The sequence below is a fragment of the Poeciliopsis prolifica genome, unplaced genomic scaffold, assembly GCF_027474105.1.
Source record: "Poeciliopsis prolifica strain line A6 unplaced genomic scaffold, Auburn_PproV2 SCAFFOLD024, whole genome shotgun sequence".
Lineage (NCBI taxonomy): Eukaryota > Metazoa > Chordata > Actinopteri > Cyprinodontiformes > Poeciliidae > Poeciliopsis > Poeciliopsis prolifica.
Window position 1 is genome coordinate 1,218,600 of NW_026562399.1, and position 18,856 is coordinate 1,237,455.

Here is an 18,856-nt window from a genome sequence, read left to right on the forward strand (position 1 = left end):
TTTCATTTCAGGCCTGGGTAGAGTTACATGGCCCCATTGGTCAGAAGATTTCTGTTGAAATTACTGACATGCAGCACACTTCACTGGTCAAGGAAACTGTCTTCAACTGACTGCTGCTGAAAACCATCACCACTTAGCAGGAAGGAACCATTTTATGCAGATTCAAGGGAAGGAGCTTCAATGTAAATGTAAATGTGTGTATTTTGGTCTGGGAGTGGTAACATTTATCTTTTACTGATAAAAACAATAAAAAAACACAATCTAATTTATTTTGTAATTGACAAGGCCCATTTTTTAAAAATATTTCTATGAAGAAAAAACAAAACTATTTTGTGGAGGCCCTAACAGGGGGTTATATTGTCTTAAGTTTCCCTCCTTACGACACCCCTGACTGAAGATGACACTTGATTGTGCTATGAAATGGGAATATGTGCCTGGTAAACACATAGTACTGCCCCTTCAAACTGTTTTACTTATATTTTTGACAGTTATATTTTCAAAGTCACAATATGCAGAAGCCAAAAACCTAATAATCTTGTTTTTGGACTTGGGAAGGAAATCTCCACGCTCAGATTTGAACCCAGGACAATTCAACAGTGCTACTGACTGCACCACATACTGACTTAATAATTATAAACTTAATCACATAATAATAATAATAATAATAATAATAATAATAATAATAATAATAATAATAATAATAATAATAATAATAATAATAATAATAATAATAATAATAATAGTAAAACGTACCCATTTACTCATTCATTTGTTTGTTATTGCCGAAACAAAGTTTTCGACTTAAGTCATGAGCACTTTCAGTGTTTTATTTTGAAAGTCTGATCCGGGTCTGACGTCACTCATAGTGTTGATGGAGCTTTTAGAGCAGCCGCTTCTCTGTCAGTCGGAGTGAAAGTTGTCTCCGACGGGAGCGGATAAAGCTCCGTCAGGATCCCAGCAGCTTGTTCAGTTCTTCCTCCCCGGACAGAGAGAACGACATGCGGCGGAAGGAGAAGAGGCTACTGCAGGTCACCGGGCTGCTGCTCGCCGCGGCTCTTTTCTTCCCGAACGTCGGCCTGTGGTCTTTGTACCGGGACCGCGTGCTGGACAGCGGCTCAGCGGGCTCAGTGGACGGACCGAGCCGGATCTCGGCGCTGCTTCAGGTAAGGCAGCGGTTTTCTGTTAAAATGACCATAATAACAAACTGGCCGAGAAAATCCACACATGTGCGACTGAAAGCAAATAGAAACTACACCTAAATGTTCTTTTTTTATTTTTATTTTTTAACCGTGCACCTTTTCGCTGATAGACTAAGGCTAAGAAATGCAGAATCAGAACCTTGGAAAGTTCTCGGTGCAGTTTCAACACCTTGGAGAGCGCAAGTTGTTTCACAGAAGAACCTGCATGTCCAAACTCGAATATTCAGCAGGATTTCAGCAGAAACTGAGAAATAATAAAAGCACAACTTCACTCATCATTCATTTTAAGCACGATTCTCAGATCCATACAGGGAATTAGATCAGGTTTAGACCAGGGTTCAAACTTGAACATTTCTAACTGGCATAATGTCAGTCGATCAGACCTATTTACCATTTTGCATACATTCAAATGTAGTAAAATTTGCTCATGTAGAGGTTAAAGCAAAGGAACAAGCAAACTAACAATGAGGAGTCAGCAGAAGAAAAAAAAACACACACAAAAAAAACAAAAAATGCTGAACTTGACATAATATGGGTAGACAAATAGAACGGAATGCCATTTAACGTATAGAAAGATAAGAACCATTTAGAAACATTTGAATGCTAAAATTCTCTTTAAAAATGAACTTTGACCATATGAAATACAACAAGAAGTAGGCAAGCTCATTTAAAATCAGACAAATGTTTTTTTGAAACCAGAGTATAAAGATGTTTATGCGTTTAAAATTGTCAACAGAAAAAATTTGTTCCAATCAATAATGCCTCCTTTCTCCCAGGACCGAAGTCTGTAGAGTAAAAGCTGATCTGAAAAAGGGGTTCGACTAAAACTATTAACAAGTCAATATTTAATAAGTGCATCATAAATTAGTTCTAAAACATCCAGGTAGCGATGTGCTATTAATTATAACCAGCTGAGCAGATCACAGGGTATGAAAACTACATTAACTATTGCAATCAGATGTCATCTTCAGCATTTTTTGTTACAAAACTGGCTGTCAGCATGTAATACCAGACATGCTATGTAAAAACAAACCAGACATACCATTAGAAAAAGTCTAAACAGAGCAAAATAAACCAACAGTTTTGATGATTTCAATCTTTGTTTTGTTTAAGTAAAAATAAAACTTGATAATTTCTGTTTAGCGCTCAGCAAAAAATTGCATCTTCATTTTTTTTTTTCATTTGTGTTTTGTTTGCTTAAGATGAGAAAAGGACAAAGATGGAAATGTTTTGTGAGACTGATGAAGGAGGGTGTCGTTGTGGGACAAAAGTCAGTGACAGGCTGCTTAGATGATGTTGGGAAGAATTGCCTTCTATCTGAGCTGCTTCTCTGCCTCCTGTTGCTTCACTGAAGCAGATAAAAGTCAATACTGTAATCCCATTCTTGTTTTCCCACATACAGTCTAGTTAAAGACATTTTTGGTGATTTTCTCTGCAGCTCCTGCTGAAACAGGTTTGAATAAAACAGGAGGATCTCGCTTACTGAAGGTGTTAGATAAAGCAGATTTAAAAAATACAGATTTATTTTCATAAAGATAATTTCTTAAAATGGGACTTTTATTCAGGGTTGTTCTGATTGTTGCAAAGTAAAGATTAGTAGCGAGAACAATGGATCTTTTCAGCTTTGACTAACAGTGTATAAAGAACACGATCATAAACATCCACTCATCTAGGGCATCCTGTTGATTTTAGGGTCCAATAATTAAGTTAGAGGCAGAAGTTTGAATTGAAGGTTGATGTTATCTAATCGAATACATACTTCCTAAACTTTTATGTAGTTATGATGAAATTTCTAGAAAGTATTATATTGGCACCTTTAAGTTTGATGAAAATTTTCCATGCTTATAGCTATGTTTGGAGGGCCCAAGTTAAGACTTTCAAATGCTGGAACTACAACTGTCAATCATGCCCTCAGAACCACTTTCACTGCTTATGGCATGAATGAAAAAAATATGCTGAAAACATTTGCAGTAGCAGGTATTCTGCATAAACTGGTTTAAAAAGCTGTTGTGGCTCAGCAGGTCATGACCTCTAGATGCCCAGATGTACTCAGTTGCTGCTATGTGATTGGTTAGATGTACAATTTGTGCTAACAAGCAATACAATCGGTGTACTGTAAGATCTGTTAATATTTTAGCCCAATTATGCAAATATAAAAATTCACCCTAAATTAAAATGTTTGTATTTTAAGTCATTTAAGCCTGGAAAAGTAATGGTTTAAAAAAATGACCAAAAGTCTAAAACAGATACGACATGATGCCTATGATGAGTCAAAGGACATTTCTGACAAGAATCTCTTATTTTTAACATATTATATGTGACATTTTTTTTCCATCTCTTATTTCACACATAACGTTTCAGGTAGTATTTCACATTTCTGCAAATGAAAACTGCTTAGCAGTGAGATTCAATAATAAATATGTCCTAAATGAAAATTGTAGGGCATTTGTGCATTTTATTTGTGTCTTTATTGGATGTGGCACTGCTCTAGATTATTACATCTCTAACTTTTTATAGGCAGTAAAGCTTGATGTCATTCACTGTTGATACTCTCTAGTACCAGAAGAGATCCTCCTCGTTTTAGCCAGAGGTGTATTTGTTGCATTTGTTTGTGCAGACTTTCAATTAAGTCATCTCAGTGGATACTTGTTTACTCTACATGTGGCTGTCAGAGGAAATAATTTAAATAACAAAAAATGTCACAATAATTATTTTAGGCTGTCTGATGGATTTAGTAACGGGTTGCAACTTTGCGGTGTTCCCACTGATAATGGTAACGAGAATTTGTCTGTGAAAGTTTCTCCAAATCTGAGCTCGCTTGTTACAGGTAAGAGGCATCAAGACCCTGTGCATGCCTTGCGTTTTTGTCATGTTTTCTGAAACTCATAGGTTAGGTTTAATTCATCACTTTCTGTGAGAGAGGTTTAAGCTTTCACAAGTTGCAGTCTCTGTTGGGTCCTCTGTCCACTCTACAGCTCAGCAGGATTCTGTATAATGGCTCCTTTTTGGAAATAATGGGCCTTACAGTAGCGTTACTGTACTGTTTTCCTCTGCAGGGTCTTCTGCAGCCTGGAGCTAAAAGAACAGACATCTTTGTGGGGTTTATCCACATTGTGACAGGTTTAGAGGTTCTGATCAGTTGCCAGCCAGAAAAAGTTCTCACTGTTGCTCTGAGTCTGGTAAAGATGGGGAGTGTTTTGCAACATGTTAGCTTTTTAGTCAACTTGAAGTGACTCTTGTCTGCATATTTGTGGCTGAGAAGTTGTGAAAACAACCCACAGAAATGTTAGGTAATGCTTGGCCTTAGCAAAAGATTTAAAAACACTCACATCAGTTAAGTTATATGATCATACCTTAACTTATGATCATAATCTTTAAAGGATCTTTCCTGCTGCTCATAAATCACAGGGAAAGAAAAAGTAGCCAAATGTTATTGATTGTGGTATGTTTTATGCTTGCAAATGGTGTTCCAACTTTAGAATCTGCATTTCTAAATGTCCCTCATGAAATTGCATTTCATATTTATGCTTTTTGAAGCTATCAACAACATTCTGGGATAAATTTAACTGGATATTTGGCCTTTCTCCTTGGGAGAATTGTCAGAGATCCTTGAACTTGGATTGTGTCCTAAAATGGGCACAACTTTTAAGTACTGGCCACAAGTTTACCTAAAGTCAGCCTGACTTTTAAGTGATAAAACTAAAGTCAAATTCTGTCAGTCCTTTTCTTCATTATTAAATCCATTTCATGCAGGGTACAAGTGACACTGATAAGAAATAATTCCCTTAACTTAATGCTGCCACCACCATCTTTGACAATCTCATCTCAAGTCATCCATGCTGATATTTTCTCATTGTGGTCAGAGTTTAGTAAAAGTTTTGTGAATAACCAAGTGCTAGACCCCAGTTGCTGTAAATCACAACAACTGACTAGAAAGTTATTGCCATTGGTGTTGACAAGTAAAAATTATTTCAGAACATTCAGCACCAATGGTAAAAAATATATATATATTTTTTTCCTTGCAGCTGAACTAAGCAACTATTTCTTTGAAACTCTTTATATTTGATCATTTTTTCAGAATAAATTACATTAAATGTAACATTTCTTGTGTATGCAATTTATAATTTACATCTAATATACTTTTTGCTGATTTTCTGGTATATACATTTTCAATAGATACAAAATAATTTGGAGTAAATGTCATATAAACTATGTTTTTATGAATGTCATTCTTAGTCCTCAACTAAGGATGAGGACTAAATTTAATGTTGGAGTCGCAGCTGCTGCTCACACTCAGATAGGATATGGATTCATTCCCTGGACTGAGATAGAAATGGGCATTTTTGTGCACCCAAGTTTTTGCATTCTTGGATGAAGCAAAAGGATGCTCTCAGCTCCCAGCACAAATTGACTTGTCTGTGAAGTGTCGGAAAGTGGAGGAAGACGGGGAGCAGAAGGTGAGATAAAAACAGGAAAAGCAGGTAATTGTCTCCCTGGGGTTCTGTGATCTAACGAAAAACAGAAAAGAAGACGGAGGAAAAAAAAATCTCCTCTGAGTCCAGCCTTCTGAAAGCTTTCACTTTTAGGATGGAAAAAAGAAAACAGACTGGTGGTGTTGACCCACGGTGGTCGAACTCTTTGGTCTGTAGAGAACAAATGCTCAGATCTGTTTTTTATCAAATGCACGGCTTTGCTCTTTTCCCCCTGCCAAGCAAGGCTTGATAAAATGTAGTCATCTCTCTTTCTTTCTTTAGCTTGTGTCATTTTCTTACTTTACATCCATCCAGCCAGGCATTATATCCTTCTCCTGCTTTAACACCTTAGGCAATGTTTCTCACTCCTGGACCTTGGTGCCTACAGTCATGTTTGAGATGGATTCTTCTCCAGCACACCTGATTCAAATGATTGCTCTACCTCCAGCTTGCTACCATGTTTCTGCAGAAGGCAGAAGTGTGGCAGGCAGAAAGGAAACATGTAAAACATGTAAGAGATGGAAACCCAGAGGACCGGGGCTGAGAAACACCCATCTAAGGTGATCAGAGGCTAGAGTAGATACTTTGACATTGATGAGATCTGGGTCTGCCCTGGGCCGTCCTCCCAGAGAGATCCTGGTCAGATGTTCAAACCACCACATCTGATTCCTTTAGATGTGGAGAAGCAGAACTTCTACTCCACACTACTGATGATGAAGCACTTCAACTGTAAGGCAGAGCTCATTCTGGTTCTGTTTGTCGTGATCCACGATTCTTGACCAAATACGAAGGTTGGAATGTATCCTTCATAGAAGAGCTTAATTTTGGGCCATGTTCACCACACACTGCAGTGCAGCTCTCATTTTTGGAGATAAAGCTGTGATTTATCTAATTGTTACTGCTATATGAATGATGCCAGACTTGAGAAAGAGAATCTGAGAGGAAACATTCAACCAGTTTCCATGGAAGAACCATGACGTTAGAGTTGCTTTGGTTGTTTTGTCGCTTTGCAAAGACAAAACATTCAATTTGATCAAATTTACCAATGTTCACAATAAAAAACAGGTCACAAATGATAAAATACAACATGCAGATAGCAACAGATCCTGCATTTAATTTTCAAGTTAAACGCAGGACTAGAACTTTTTTAAACTCACAATTTTATTTCAGATTACTTTCCTACAGGGTTCATTCCATAAGATATACATTAGAGTACAGAACTATCTGGAGCTAAATGATTACTTCCTGGGAACTTGTGGGTTACTCTCCTGGAATATTTACATGACTTAGCAGAGTCTACATCTTTTTCAAAAGTTGGAGGTTACTTTCCGAGACTTATTTCATTGAACCAACTGACTACATTTTGCAACTCATGTTTTTTTTTCTTTTTTTTCTTTTTTTTTTTTTTTTTTTTTTTATGAAACTTGAAAGGTTACTTTCTGATCCTGACATTTTTATTTGTACACTTACCTGTCACATTCCCAGAAGATACAACTTTCCTATAATCTAAAGATTAGTTTTGGGGATTCTTTCTGAAAATTCATTGTTAATTTCAGACAAATTCCAAGTAATGTACTAGTCATAATTTGAATTCCAAGACATATTGGTAATTTTCCTGAAATGTATGGCTACTTTTCTGGAACTTAAGAGTCACTTGCCTGAAAATCACGAGTAACTTCTCAGAATTTAAGAACTGTCTGGGATCTTTCAGGCTAAATCATATGACTTACAAGATGCTTTTACAATACATCTCTGTTCATAAGTAACCTTACAGTTATGGAAAAGTGTTTGCTCACAATGTACGATAACAATGTACTATATCACAAGGCAAAGAGGACAACACAGATATAAAGGCAGGCAGAAAAGTGATAGAATTTACATAAGTGATTTCATTTAAAAGAACAATTTTTAATATTTTAGCCTCCTTTGTTAAAGTTGGTGCAGCAAAACGTTTAGAAAGGACAAATTTAACTGGTGAGGGTCGCAACCATTTGTCACCAATCACATCATCTTCTTGTATTTCTCTGGAGAAAGGTGTCTCTTTTAAGAAAGGGGGAAAAAAAGTTAACGGATCAAAGCAAAATGTGGAAAGTCTCTGCTGAAAAGGTGCCGTCGTAGATGTTAACATGGCATTTCCACTCATTGTACAGGGAGTTCTTTTTATTTCTGGGCACTGAAGACCTTTTCAAATCTGTTCTTGTGCGACAGGTCGGGCTTTTTCAGGGAACATGTTTTCTTCCTCCTTTTGGGAAGCCTCATGTATGATAGTAATTTGAAATTAATATTAAGAGTGACAAAGAAATGGTCCTTTTCATGTATTTCTAAGGTTAGTAATGAACCTGTTGAGTCAGTGTTTTTAAAAAAAAAATCAAAGTTAAAAGTTGAGAAATATTTCTACATGTTTATTTAACAATTGTTATTTGCTTGTAAATGCAAATTATAATAGAGGCTAATTTGTTTCTGTTGCTTAGTGCTGTTGCTGTGAAGTTGACATTTGGATGGGGCCTCTTCCAGCACTTTAATAAAGTGAAAATTTTGACCTTTTAAGTTACAAGTGGATAATCTTTATGGGTAGCTACATATTCAAAATGTACTTTTAATATTTCTTGGAGTTTAAGATTAATATTTTTCTATCTTAGAGTTTTAAGATAACATAAAGGAGCTTTTCTTAGGAAAAACTTGTGAATGCAGTAAAGAAAAACAACTTTATATTGGCAAGAAAATTTATTCCATATGAAACCATACATTTTTGAATAAATCCTGGATCCCTCACTGATCGAGGTGTAAAATACATTTTAAAATAGTAAATATTCATTTTACCTTTCATAATTAGACATAATGAGACTCATTTTAGAAACTGAGTCTCAGTAAGCTGTAAACAAGAGCAAGTTTATAATTAATTTATGAAGCCGTAAAGAGAGGAATGGAGCTAAATAAGTCCAAAAATGACATGTTTTAATGTATTATTTAAATATTAAAACATTTAAGTTCCACCTCTTTGCACATAGTATTTATTGTTCTCACCATACTGCAGAGGCGTGCTCCATTAAACTGGTCTTTTTGTGGTGGCATTGAGAAAACTTGGCAATATATGTCATGATTTAATTGCCCTTAAAACTTTCAGCCTTAAGTTTCATCTTAAATCTAAACTGAACAGAGCGAATTTCAGCATGGCTGGATAGAAAGTAAAATAAAGTGATTGCGAGGCTCTATGTGGTAGGAAAGAAATGGATGTTCCAGCAGAAAGCTGGGTTAATGTGGTGTCCAGCTTCATTACTTGCATATCAGTGTTGAGTTATTAAGACAGCTTTCCTGGGAATTATATTCCCTTGGCTGTTTGTTCTCTGCAAGGTCCTCTACAACTGCTGGCTACTCACTCGTGTGACCGTATGTGTGAGAGAGGCTGGGTTGTGGAGGGGGGTATGTTGGGCCAGACGGGGAAAAAAAGACTGTTTTAATCACCAGCATCTTTTCTCTCATGCTGTTTTTCAAAGGCTCAGCCCACTCGTGCAAAGCATAGAGACTTGTGCAAAAAACGGTATAAAAATAAGAGTTACACTGAAGCGTTCAGAAACAGCTATAGTCTTTTATTCTCTGTGTTCTGTTGCTCAAGGTCTCATTAGAGTGGAGAGCCTCAGTGGAATAAAACATCCACAGTGGCTTAAATTTTAATTATAAGCAAATGTGTTGGCGTAGCATCACTTCTATTCATTTGGAAAATACACAGATGGACTCACACTCTTCTTGACCCACCAAAAGCAGCAAAAAAAAGTTGATCTACAATAAATTCCTAACCGTCTTTGTGTTCTGATAGTGGAACAATAAAAAAGTTTCTTAAATGAGTTCATTTTGTTTCCTGGATGGGGATTAGGATCAACAAATCTGAGGTCGTTGTCATCTCTCTTACAGAAAGTGGGTTTTCAGCTTTGGGTTTTTAGTGATCTACTACTGATATATTTGGGAGATTGATAGACTTTACTTGCATTTGAAGGGATGAATCTGCACTAAAAGGACAAAAGTGGTAACATATACAGAGAAGGATTCATATAATCTGTGTATAATCATGTATACAATCTCTCTCCCTTTAAGATGATGTACTTTAAGGTCCATTCACTTTAGCCTTACTAAGTTCACTTTGATCTAACTGTATTGTGTTTTCCTTGACAGTATGGCTTGCTTCAATTGGTGTTAAATTCTGGTGTGCTTAAAAACCCAGGTCACGGTTTGGTCAAAGTCAACTCTGCTCCTATTCAAATAGATATTTTAATGCCAAGCAGATCAGTGATCCCTCCAAAAGCAAAAAAACACAACATTGGTAAATACAACCAAAACAAATGTTCAACTCGTGGTAGCTGGAGGAATGACCTTTGCCAAAGATAAAAGAGAAAAAGACAACCTTTAAAATCTCATGTATTTTTGTTTTGTTTTCATAAAGAAGGAAGTTGAGCTCATTGCCTTCTTCAGAAGTTTTCATGTTGTTTCTTTCAGTGCTTCTTGGTGCAGCACTACCACATGTGAAGGAAGGAAAAGGTTTTTCAAAGGGTACGGTTCATTTGACACACTGCAGTGTAAAACTTAACCACACCAGCTTAACATGTAATAAATGTTGAGATTTGGGATAGAATGTGTTGCTTCTTTAAGCTCCATGCTGAAGGTTTTCAGACCTTCACCAAGAGCAAACCAGGGAAAATATCCTGCTTTTATGGTAGCACCATGGCTGTCACTCTTAAAAATATGGAAGCAGTAACAATAAACTTTCTGTTCCAGAGCAACTTTCTATTGCTCTGGACTGTTTGTCCCTTCTGGCTTAGAAAAACCTCCATGATGAGATGGAGAGTTCTCCTGGGAAGACCTGCGAATGCCAAGACTGAAGAAGTGGCAGCAGCAGGAAGGAAAGATGAAAGCCCATCATATATATATTAACATAAATCCTTTCCTGCATTTGAATTGTAATCATATTTTTTTATTTTTACAAAGGCAGTTCCTGTACACTTATTTCAAGAAGTATGAAACTCTGATTTCTTTGGCTTTTGGATGAAAGTTATATAAATAAAATAAATCATCAGGAATTAAATGGGAAGAAAACTATAGTTAGGACAGACTGCTGTTATTTATGATGCCTCAGTCCAAACAGAAGCAAGAATTACTATTTTTCATCAACTCGTAATAGAGCTACTTGGAAAGAAAAAAAGATCATTCTGAAAATCTTAGTCAATTAAAGATTATTGTCAGCAAGTACTCAATGCACCAAGCAACAGAAATGATGTGGTGCTGGATTAGTGCCCTGGGCAAAGCTAATTTCTTTTGCTATAATGGCTGCATTATTGCAGTCCAGAAGAGATATCAGAGGACTCTCCTCCAGTTTCAAAAGCACAAATTTGAAGGAGAGGACTGTCTCATTTGAATTAGAAAAGTTTGTGTCAGCTTTACAAAAAATGACCAAAAGCAGCTTCACACCTTGAGGCTAGTTTGCAAAAGGAAAACAAGACATGTAAAAACAAACATGCTTCATTGGATCTCAAAATATCCCTCGTTTGTTAGAAATGTGACCCAGGCCAGACATTAAGAAGGGAATGTTTTTTTCTCAAATGCCACAGACTATCAACTATGAAGAATAAAAATGAATCAATCCAAGAAAAGCTGCTCATTTTGATTGTTTTGTTGAAATATTAACTTCCACTGGGATTGTCCAGTGAGAAGACTTTTTTGAAAATGTCCTTGGTTGTGAACACAATCTGTCTTTTCAATTATTTCAAAGACATACAATTGGTTAAAGGTTTAGATGGGTCTACTCTGAAGTTTATCTTGCACTTTATGAATTTGTGCATTTCATTTTCTTGTGACAGCTTGTATTTCTCAAAATGAGAAACATGGGACATGGGATTTAAAAGTTTTTAGCTTGGGCCATTTCTTCTGTAGTTCAGGCAAACATTGATCTCCTTGATGTTTTGTTTTTCATTTCTTTTCATTAAATGAATGCATTGGTCCACGAATTCCTTTCTGTCTCTTTCAGTAGAGCTAATACTGCACATTTCTCGCACTCCTCTACTTTTACCCTGAGATGCTTCTAAAAGGTTTCAAAATGTTTATGAAACAAAATCAAACTTAAGGTATTGATTTGATTTCTACATTTGTTAAATATTGTTAGAATTGTGCTTTGAAAACATTTTTTAAGATTGGCATCGCTGAATCAATTCAGCACCAGAGGGAGTTTGCATAATAACAGCGTCATAGACAGGTGGTGCAACTTAGCAGGAACATGTTTGGCTGCAAGCTGTGGTGACATTTAATTTTCTCTCGCTTGCTTTTTGAATTTTACCTCAGTAGAGACTATGATGTACACAACTTAATGGGTTTTGATTTTGTTACTTAAACACAACATTTTGCAATTTCTCTAAAGTTGTTGATTTTCTAAACAATAAAGGCCAGGCATGGAGTTGGCCAGTGTGTTGCAGCTTTGTTACACGGTGGGCCACCATACTTGGAGATACACAGCTCAATACCCAATGATTAGGGGATGTTGGAAGAAGTTGCTCTCTCAGGACGTTTTGATCACTCTCCTCATTCAAGGAGTTTCTCTTGACCAGAATTGGTAAATTGGGCTCTCTTGAATGAGACACAAGCAATCAGAGACGGGATTATTTCAGAGAAAATAACTTTATGCTTGTTCTCCACAATCCAGTGTTTGACTGCCCTTGATGTTTTTCTTAAACAGAACTGGCTTTTCTAAAATTCTTTGTCTCTCTGTGTGTAGAGAGGCTCTCACACCCAATGCTGTGCAAGCTCTGAGTCTGTGGAATCACAATTATGTTGTGGATGGGCTTGGGATGAGGCAGTTCTGGAGCCTGCTGGGCTCTCTTTGACTGGAGTTGACCTTTCACCCCAAAGATTACTGTGATCCTGAAAATTGCTCTCTGAGCAACACTCCATTCGAAAGACTGTTTTGATAGAAAGCAATAATGCCTGTATGCTTTTCTTTGAAGGTAAATAACAAAGCAGTGACTAACAAAGCAGGGAATTAAAATTTGTTTATTCCCTGCTTTGTTTATTCCCTGAGCAATTTCAGAAGGACTATTTTAATCACATGACTATAAAGACATTCTACTTGTGCAAGAATAGGGTTTGGATTGGCTATGAATAAGTATAAATAATTGAATAGTTATTATTTTTTATTCATTCTTTTAGGCTCCAGTGGCCTTTATTGTAAAGTGGACAGAAAATAGGGTGAAGAGATGATACCATCCCTTATGTTTATCATTTAAGTGTGATAAATCATCAAACGTCTTACCTTTAGGTAAAGACATTAGATTTTTTCTTTGAATGATTTTGTTTAAAGTGAGGACAGACTATAGTCAACATATATTGATGTCTCCAAACAATTTTTCTTGAAAACATTTTTACATGTCACACAGAAACAACGGGGAATGAAAACTAATTTTGTGCACTGACTTTGTCTTTTAAATAAATCAAACAAAATATGATCTGAGAGCAAATAAAAACAAAATCTTTTTTACTGTAAAGTTGAGAAACTACAGTGCAATCATGGCATCCCCAAAGATATGCCGCCCTGGATGGTTGCCGATGTCACGACTGAATGAGAGAAGGTTATCAAGAAACGCACTTTTTCCTTGGGGATCAATAAAGTATTTTCTGGTTCCTATTCTTTTTTTGTCTTTGAGCATTTTGTGATGAATGAATCTCCAATTTATCAATTTCTGCAATCATCAAAAAACATCTCTCAGTTAATATGCAATTTCTCCTGAGTATAAAATGTTAACATAAAATATGAAACGCACCACTGACTAAATGATTTATTGTTCTATGGAGTGTCTCCCTCCTTCGCTGATTGGTCTTTCTCCTGAAGCCATTGTGAGGCAGAACAGAAGCAAACAGAGAAAAATTGCAGAACAGCTGCTGCAGACACTTTACACGGTCCCACGGCTCGCCAGCGCCGCTTGTTTGACTGTGCAGCACTATCAGCCAGCAGCCCAGTTAACAGTATTCCACACAGTCAGCCGTGTTTCTTGTATTAACAACATTCCTCTAATTGCGTCCTCCCATGGAGCTAATTAATTTACCATTGTGCTGTGATCCTATAACATCTCGAGCCACCAAAAGTCATTTCTAAAGCAGGCGGGAGAGAATTTCATAAACGGCTGCTTGTGCATTTTAATGCGCGGCGGAGAATAATGGCTCATGGTGATAAGTGTGCGTTCACCACTGAGATGAGAGTGAATGTCATTTTACTCTGAGTTAAACAAATAAAGAGCAGGATTTCTTTGCCTTTCCTTTGTGTGAACCCACAGCTGTCAGTAGCAGAAAGAATAATGGAGGGTTCTGGATGGCAGCCAGAAAAGAAAGCTGATGAGGATTTAAAAGCTGTCTGCAGATGTGCTTGTTTTGTTCAAAGAACTTTTAAATATCTGAAAAACGTAATGTAACCTGAAATAATGAATTGATTTCAGTCTATATCTTGGTGTTTTTTTCTTGTTTCTGCTCCTGTAGGGGTTCAGCCAGAAGGTGGTTCAGGTAGGAGCTGATGGTGTGCGGCGAGTCGACTGGCACGACCATGAAGCGATAAGGAGAGACGCGGCTCGGATCGGTAGGGCCAAATTCATTGCTGAATCTGTTCAGGCCAAGCAGATATTCACTGCTTTTCTATTTTTTCCCCGACTTCTTTCCTTAATTTCCTCCAATTGGATTTTCTACCACATAACCAGCATGAATCAATATGACTTGTAGCGCCCTGAGTTCATAATTAAACACACTTAATCTTCTACAATAAGCATTGATTCTGCCCCTGGCGTTGAGTTAGAAACAAGTGAAAGGATTTAATTGGCTTTTGTGTAGTTTTGGGAGAAACTTTGGGTGAAAAATTACCTGGACTTTTGAAGGAAAAGGTCTAAGACTAAAAGATTGCACAGTGGTTCCTGTCAATAAGTCAGTACTCAGGAATTTGTTTGACAAAAGGCAGTTGTAGAAAAACTAGCTAATTCTGCTAGTTTTTGTTCATGGGTAAAATTGTTCATGTTTTTGATATTTTCCAGCTTGAATACATCCAATTTGAAACAAAAAAGTGTAATCAGCAGGCTCCTACAAAAATATGAAAATAGCTGAGGAGAAAATTAAAACAGGGGAATGTCTAAAACTCAAGAGATGCAGACATTAAAGAAAAAAATTCAAGTAACTTGTTCTGTAATTTCTGCCAAGTTCTTCCAAGTTCAAGAATAATTCTTATGTAACTTATGTGCATTAAAAAAACACAAAAAATATTCCCTTTTACTTATTTTTTACATTCTATACTTGCAATCAGTGTCTTTTCAAATGATCCAGATAAATCATTCTACAGATTTTGTGATGAGTTTTGTTGATGGATTTTCTGAGTCATTTCACACCACAACATATTGGGAAGTGTGATTTTGAAAGTAAAGAATACGTAAGTCAGATTGAACGAAAATATTCAGCAGTTGAACAGTACAAAGGGTAGAGCTGTGGTTTAGGAAGCTTACTTCACCCAAATGATTCATATGTCAGAGTTAATTTGCTCACATTAAGAGTGAATTTCTTTACTTTACGTCTGGCGCTGATAATAATTGAACTGATAATGACTCAGACAATTTTAAAGGAAAAAAAGATCACAAAATGATGGAAAAAAAATCTTACTTCTTTAAATGTAAACCAATTATATTTCTAATAAAGAAAATGTAAAGAGATATAAAATAAATATTTTGTGCAAGAGCGACATACTAAAAAGAAAAAAAAAATCCTGAGGAATATGGTTATTCTAATGCACTATGAAGGTCAAAAGGGGCAAAATAAAACAAAGCTGAAATTCTGAAGTTCATTTAACATATTTACAATAAAAAACTTGTAATTTTGCACGACAAAAGACAAAATTGAAATGTTTTTTTTTTGTTTGTTTTTTATTTACTCCTCCATGTCTACCTATTCTCTTTTATCTACAATAACCTAACACTGTGTCATACTTTCCCCAGCAATGGGAATTTCTGAAAATTTTAAGCAAACACGTGTCCTGTAGGTAATGGTGAACAGGGGAAGCCGTTCCCTCTGACAGAAACTGACCGGGTTGACCAGGCCTACCGGGAAAACGGCTTCAACATTTATGTCAGCAACCGGATCTCTCTTAACCGCTCCCTGCCTGACATCCGTCATGAAAAGTGAGTGCCTTACCAATGAAACGTGAAGAATATGAGTGGGTGTGCATCATAGTACCTGAATCATAGTACCTGAATCACTGAAATACCTTCCGTTGTTTGTCTTTTGTTCACATTCTAATGATGTTTTTATCAGAGGAATATTTCTGACAGGTTCACCTTCATAATGACAGCTGCTCATCTGGAGGACGTTTGGTAATGTGTTTATGCGCAGATAAAAAAAATAAAAATGTTTCCATCACAAAAACAAATGATCTAGACTCTTGTGTGAACCTTCTGTCTTTGAATGCTGCTGTAGGACAATTTTCAGTTTTTCTTGTGAGGCCTTTCCTCTGACAGTTCACCTCCCACCATCTTTCATTTGAAAGCAACTACACCTGCTTCCTTAACACCAGTTTTCCAAAAGGATGTTTTCTTTTTTAATTTGGGTTCATGAAAGCAGAGTTTCCTTGACCTGAGCTCCCCTACAGTAATCTGTTAGTGCTGACAGATACATTAGAAAAAGAAAATCAATGCTGCAACTCAAACAGATCAAGATCTAGATGAATGATGTGTTTTTGTTGCTAATGAAAATGCAATTTGTTCCAACAGTTGTTTTTATTACTGCAGCAGCATTGAAAACAAATGCTGAACACAACTTGAAAGCATTTTTGTCCCAAATTGGCCTGAGAATTATTTTCTCATCTGGTCCAGGCAGGAGATGCAACAGGTTACAGATTTTCAAGATCTCATCCAGAGACAAAACCTAAACTTTCAATTCTTGGACTGGAAAGTTCATATATATTGTAATACACAATGTTAATTCACGCAGGTGTAAAACATGAGGCAGCTTCTAATCTGTCTGCCAACAGCAGGACTACAGCAACCAAATTTGATTTTGTTTCTCCACATACTCCAACAGTAGATCCCATTTTTTATGAGTTAAGTTAAGCAAACAGCAGTTTGGATGCTCAATTATAAACTGGCAAACATATATGCAAAGAAAAAAAAAACTTTTTCAAAGGGGACATATTTTTCCAGATTCATATATAAATATAAATATGAATATCACCATTAGTATCACATCATTTATAATGTGTGAAATTACAAGTAATTTAAATATGACCTAAATATTAAATAAATTCAATAAATAACATGAAAAAAAAAAGTATATGAATGAAAAGTTAAGTTTAATGTTTTTCAGAGTTGGCTACAGGCAGAAAGGAAAGTGTCACCTTTTAGGTTTAAAGTAAATAGTGTAGATTGTGCAAGGGATCTTAGATAAATACCATATGTTAAAGCATCATAAGTCATGACAACTGTTTCAAATAAGCTCTTACAATATGCCCAAAAAAATAGCACTGTGTGTCTAGAATAATAGCTGCATTACACAGCTGAGCAAATTACATACGGTTAAATTATTCTCTCTTTGACATAGGCAGTGATGTTTTGGTTTTCAGGTAAACTGTATCATCCATTAAACCTGCACTGTTTTGATGGAGATGTCATCTAAGATGTCATCTTAGAAGATGTGCCAAAAAGTCTGTTCTTCATCGCCTCTCTTTGATTTAGAGCTGTTTTCCTTTATAAACAAGTCGTCAGTCTGTTAATCAAACATCTCCAACATGGAAAATTCTGTAACACTTGAACAGTGTCCCTCCCTGGCAAACAATCTGTGCGCTTCATAAATTTCCGCATGTTCAGAAGGGGGAAGAGTGATGTGTTTAGATGCATGAAGAGAAGTTGCGCTTACACCAAATTATGTTCAAATTGGCAGTGGTTGCCATGGAAATGTATGCCCAAATGATCTTCATTTTATACATTGGAGGTTGCATAAACTGCAAAACATCAGATGTATTTGTAATTGTTGTTTGCTCGCTCAGTAACAGTGTTGGCTCAACTGTGAACCAGGCATTTCTACTAATGTTTGGTTCACACAGGAAGATATTTTGCCAATTTTTGACCTGATCTTTTCCTTCTGATGCTCCGATTACTGTGATATCTCTAAAGATTATCTTAGAAGATGTTAATTTGTATGGGTTTTATAAGAGCTATCTAGTGTAGAAAGAATGCTACGACCTCTAAGTCTTGAGCTGATATCCTATCCTGTGAGGTGTTCTCTGATTACACAGCCTGGTGAACGTTGAAACCAATCAGAAAGCAAGAAGACGGAAACGTGGAGGGGAATCCAAAACCAAAAGGATCAAACTGCCACAGTGCACCAGATTATCTGGTGGACATCAAAGATATTTTTTTAGGTTTTGTCTTTGTTAAAAATCTCCACTGTTTCTTCTTTGTCTGCCATGTTTCTTTACTCTCAAGTCATGTTTGATATCTAGAGGAATTGAGAGATTTCCCATCTAACATCAAAATGTTCTTGAGTGAAATCTCAAGGACATTTGAGAGTGATGTGTCTGTAATTTGACTGCACACAAATAAACCAGTAATATCTAAGAATTTTTATCATTGTGTGTCTCAGGGTTTGAAAATGAACAAATCTGAAATCTTGCCACGTGAACCAGACGTTAATCTAACCTGTCCAAACAAGCCAGTATTGGTAACTGTTTTTTTTTTGTTTTTTTTTTCATTTTCTGTTTTGAGCTTTAACATTTATCATCCTAAGTAAGACTAAGACCGAGCTCCTGGGTTTTCTATCAGTTCTCTCAGCATTGTGAAGTTTGCTCTTGGATGAATTTGCTAGAAGATTTGGCTGGCATCTTAAATGTTTTCCTGTTGGTAATAATCTCTCTAAAGAATGAAGGTTTAAAAATAGTAATGACCTTTTAGCAAACTGATGCTTGCTTGTTCATTGCTGATATTTGTCTATTTGGTAGTGTGTTAAACACTTGAATGCCCCAGAAAAAACAAGAAAAAACTAATGCAGAAATACTGTCTAAATCATCTTTTGTTTTGTTGCAGAGTCACAGTTTGGTATATTCTTGTTTATTCACTCGTAGCCTATAAAACCTAACACCCTGCAGTATTGTTAGTAACTGGCCAGATGTTAGTCAGTTTTCCATGAACACCTCTC

General features: G+C 36.3%; 1 protein-coding gene across 1 annotated transcript in view; it reads left to right on the forward strand.

Annotated features, from left to right (window-relative positions):
• The first annotated feature begins 884 nt into the window (after positions 1–884).
• Positions 885–18,856, forward strand: part of LOC129370687 (polypeptide N-acetylgalactosaminyltransferase 10-like) — a 49,950-nt gene continuing 31,978 nt past the window's right edge. Inside the window, exons 1-3 of the mRNA XM_055046832.1 lie at positions 885–1,163; positions 14,177–14,273; positions 15,711–15,849. Of these exons, the coding sequence (XP_054902807.1) occupies positions 999–1,163; positions 14,177–14,273; positions 15,711–15,849 (401 nt within the window). The 5' untranslated portion in view covers positions 885–998. The remainder of the gene's footprint in view (positions 1,164–14,176; positions 14,274–15,710; positions 15,850–18,856) is intronic.